Source organism: Jatropha curcas, chromosome 9 (genome assembly GCF_041381405.1).
Source record: "Jatropha curcas cultivar XTBG-Jc1 chromosome 9, XTBG_Jcur_1.0, whole genome shotgun sequence".
Lineage (NCBI taxonomy): Eukaryota > Viridiplantae > Streptophyta > Magnoliopsida > Malpighiales > Euphorbiaceae > Jatropha > Jatropha curcas.
This window is the reverse complement of record NC_143159.1, coordinates 5,845,065-5,848,465: the sequence shown is the minus strand read 5'-3', so window position 1 is coordinate 5,848,465 and position 3,401 is coordinate 5,845,065. Positions and strand designations below refer to the sequence as shown.

The 3,401-nt window shown below is 32.1% G+C and overlaps 1 protein-coding gene across 2 annotated transcripts; it reads left to right on the top strand.

The window, feature by feature from the left end:
- On the top strand, positions 1-2,954 carry ALD1 (AGD2-like defense response protein 1). Of its 2 annotated transcripts, none has more exons than XM_037638333.2 (10): positions 1-169; positions 287-312; positions 497-564; positions 734-850; positions 1,320-1,382; positions 1,467-1,571; positions 1,674-1,724; positions 1,934-2,113; positions 2,191-2,397; positions 2,493-2,954. In XM_037638333.2, exons 1-10 carry the CDS (start codon positions 93-95, stop codon positions 2,784-2,786), a joined length of 1,188 nt encoding a protein of 395 aa, XP_037494261.1. In that variant the 5' UTR covers positions 1-92; the 3' UTR covers positions 2,787-2,954. The 2 variants fall into 2 exon arrangements, with proteins under 2 accessions (XP_037494261.1, XP_012078351.2); XM_012222961.4 differs by having other exon boundaries at positions 1,793-2,113.
- The last annotated feature ends 447 nt before the right edge of the window (positions 2,955-3,401 follow it).

Genomic DNA, 3,401 nt, shown 5'->3' with positions numbered 1-3,401 from the left:
ATTTCAATTTTTATGTGCAAGAACTCTCTCTTTTCAATATCATCGTTCCATTTTAGACACTAAAACAAAATCCTCATATCAAGAAAGAAATTATGTATTCTCAAATGTCATTTTACATTTGCAGACCTAATCTAGTTTTACTGCAACCAAAAACAAATTGGTCGTCCAGGTTAAGCATGCTAATTAATATTCATTACAGCAAATTATTTCTAATTTCTTTTCTCTTTTATATATTATATATATATGATATTTATGTTGATAATTTATTTTCTTGGGTAATTTGCAGTTCCACGGCTGATGGCAAAAGAATTGGTAAGTCCATTATATATAACAAATGGATTTTCAGAATTGTTTACATATATTGAAATTAATTTAACTTGTTTGATGTTAAAATTTGATGCCTTTGCATGCAAGATATTTTAACTCATAGCTTAAATATTAATTAGTCTTAGTTAATTAATCAGTATGATGAAATTAATAAAATTTGATCTGACAGGTCATAGTACTCAAGTTCCACGGAATGTTAATATGGAGAGTCTTAAAAGTGGATATTTGTTTCCTGAGGTATGTATACGTGTGGATTTGGACAAAAAAAAAAAAAAAAGAACTCTCAAAAAAATAAATCATTAATTAATTATTTCATTTTATGAATAATTAAATTGCTAGGTCTAAAATTTCATTTTTCTTGGGATTAATTAATTTCATGAATTGGGTTTCTTGTGTAATTAAATAGATATCCATTCGAGAGTTTGAACATATGCAGAAGAGGCCACATGCAAGGTTGATAAGACTTGGTATTGGTGATACCACTCAACCTATACCAGAAATCATAACATCCGCTATGGCTGAGGTGATAATGCCAACTCTACTGTATAATAGATATCCATCAGGCTGTCTATTATAGCTCCATCCGTAGAACAAATGTTATTCCAAGTCGTTCTAAAGTTTAGTTTGTTTTTCCAATATTTTATTCCAAGGGTCAAAGAAAAATATTTTGGCCTTTCTAATATTTTAAACGGTGCTATGATCCTATTTGAAATTGAAATTTAACCAAAACGGTTTAGTTTTTAACCAAATCAAAAAATGATATAAAATATTTTAATTCGAATCAAACTAAAATCAATGGTTCCATGAATTGAAACTGATCGCGATTCTAAATAATTTATTAAATCTTTCAGGGAAAATATTGTCCTATAAGTTTCCTTAAAGCATAAAATTAATATCAATAATTCCTTTAAAAAAATTAATATCAATAAAAACTCTTTCCACTTAAATTGGAAGTGGAAATTAATATTTTCTTGTTTGGTTTTGTTTGGCAGCACGCATATGCTTTATCAACTCTTCAAGGTTATAAAGGTTATGGAGCTGAACAGGGCAACATGGTAATAAAGTACAAAGCTACATACTAATTTTAGTGCTTCTTTTATATATTTAAATTAATCTGAGAATTCAATTTTCCTAAACAGGACTTAAGAATGGCAATTGCAGAAAGATTTTACAAAGATATGGGTATAAAAGGTCAGGAGATTTTTGTATCAGATGGGGCACAGGCTGACATTTCTCGCCTTCAGGTTACCATTTTACTATATTTACAGCCATTAATTGTAGCAATTAAGCACAAATTTCACTTGATCTTGTAAATCCTGACTTAGCGTTTACTTTCCTGATGACAGATGCTTCTGGGATCCAATGTCACAGTGGCGGTGCAGGACCCATCTTTTCCGGTAATGTTAATTATATAAGTGAAAACAACATTAGTAACATTAGGTTTAATAGTATGCTTTTGAAACAGGGTTATATAGATTCCAGTGTAATTATTGGTCAAGCTGGAAAGTATGAAGAGGAGACTGGAATTTACAAAAAAATTGTGTACATAAACTGTGGATCTGAGAATAATTTTTTTCCTGATTTATCAAACACTTCAAGAACACAGATAATTTTCTTCTGCTCTCCAAACAATCCAACTGGTAATGCAGCGTCATGGGATCAATTAAAGCAACTGGTGGATTTTGCAAAGAGAAATGGGTCTATAATTGTTTATGACTCTGCGTATGCTGCTTATATAACAGATGAAAGCCCAAGATCAATTTTTGAAATTCCCGGTGCCAAAGAGGTTAATTATTTAAACTTAATTATAACATAATATATGTAAGCATTTCCTTTGTGTGATTTTGATTTGGGATTTTGCAGGTTGCTATTGAAATTTCATCTTTCTCAAAATTTGCTGGATTCACAGGAGTCAGACTTGGTTGGACAGTTGTTCCTGAAGAACTGTTATATTCTAATGGATTTCCTGTGATAAAGGATTTTAATCGCATTGTTTGCACCTGTTTTAATGGTGCTTCAAATATTGTTCAGGCTGGAGGTCTAGCTTGCCTTTCTAATGAGGGTTACAAGGTATTATTTCCATTTTGCCTAGTAGTGCAACTTGATGTAGATATTATGTTCTAGTGCTGACACAGTTTATTATGTTCCAAATATATTTGTTTTAGGCAGTGAACAGTGTGGTCAACTACTACAAGGAGAACGCTAAAATACTGGTTGAAGCATTTCAATCACTAGGACTGAAAGTCTATGGAGGAAAAAATGCCCCTTACATATGGGTACATTTTCCAGGAATGAATTCTTGGGATGTATTTAATGAAATTCTCGAAAAAACAGATATAGTAACTGTTCCAGGCAGGGGATTTGGACCCGGTGGTGAAGGGTATATCAGAATTAGTGCATTTGGACATAGAAAAAGTATACTGGAAGCTTCCGCGAGGCTGACAAAATTATTTAACTAATTTGATTATAGACCAAAAGTTAATCGATTAGATGATGTATGATCCAATAATCCAGTTATGAACTGCTTACTTCTTTCTTTATAATAATGTCCACAAAGTTTTTTGAAAGGAAAAAAAAATTTGAAAATGTCAAAATTAGAAAAAAAATATAATAGATACAATCTTTTATTTTTCCTCTCTTCCAAATTAACCGTGTGAAATTATTATTTCTTCTCCATATATGTTTATCTGTTGTTGATTTGTGCTTTTAATATATCCCATAAAAAGTGTTTTTTTTTTTTTTTCTTCATGGTATTACAACTTTGCGGAGACCTGTGTTTTTGGTAAATAGTCGCCGGGGCCTGATCACTGCGACCCCTTTGTGAGAAAGCACCCCATCTCTGTTATTTTACCAAGTTCTTTAGAGAGAGTTGTCTCATGCCCCTAGGTGTTCTCTACCTACCCACCTGTGTCGGTTTCGGGTACAAGTATCCTTGTTGAAAGTCGTTCAAGCTTTTTCTGAGAGTATGACATAGATTACTTCAGCACCGTAGCGATTGGCACTCGAACATTGGATCAAGACATTTTCTCTACCCCTTCTTACCTTAAAAAAGCAGGGAAGAAGGAGAACTAAAA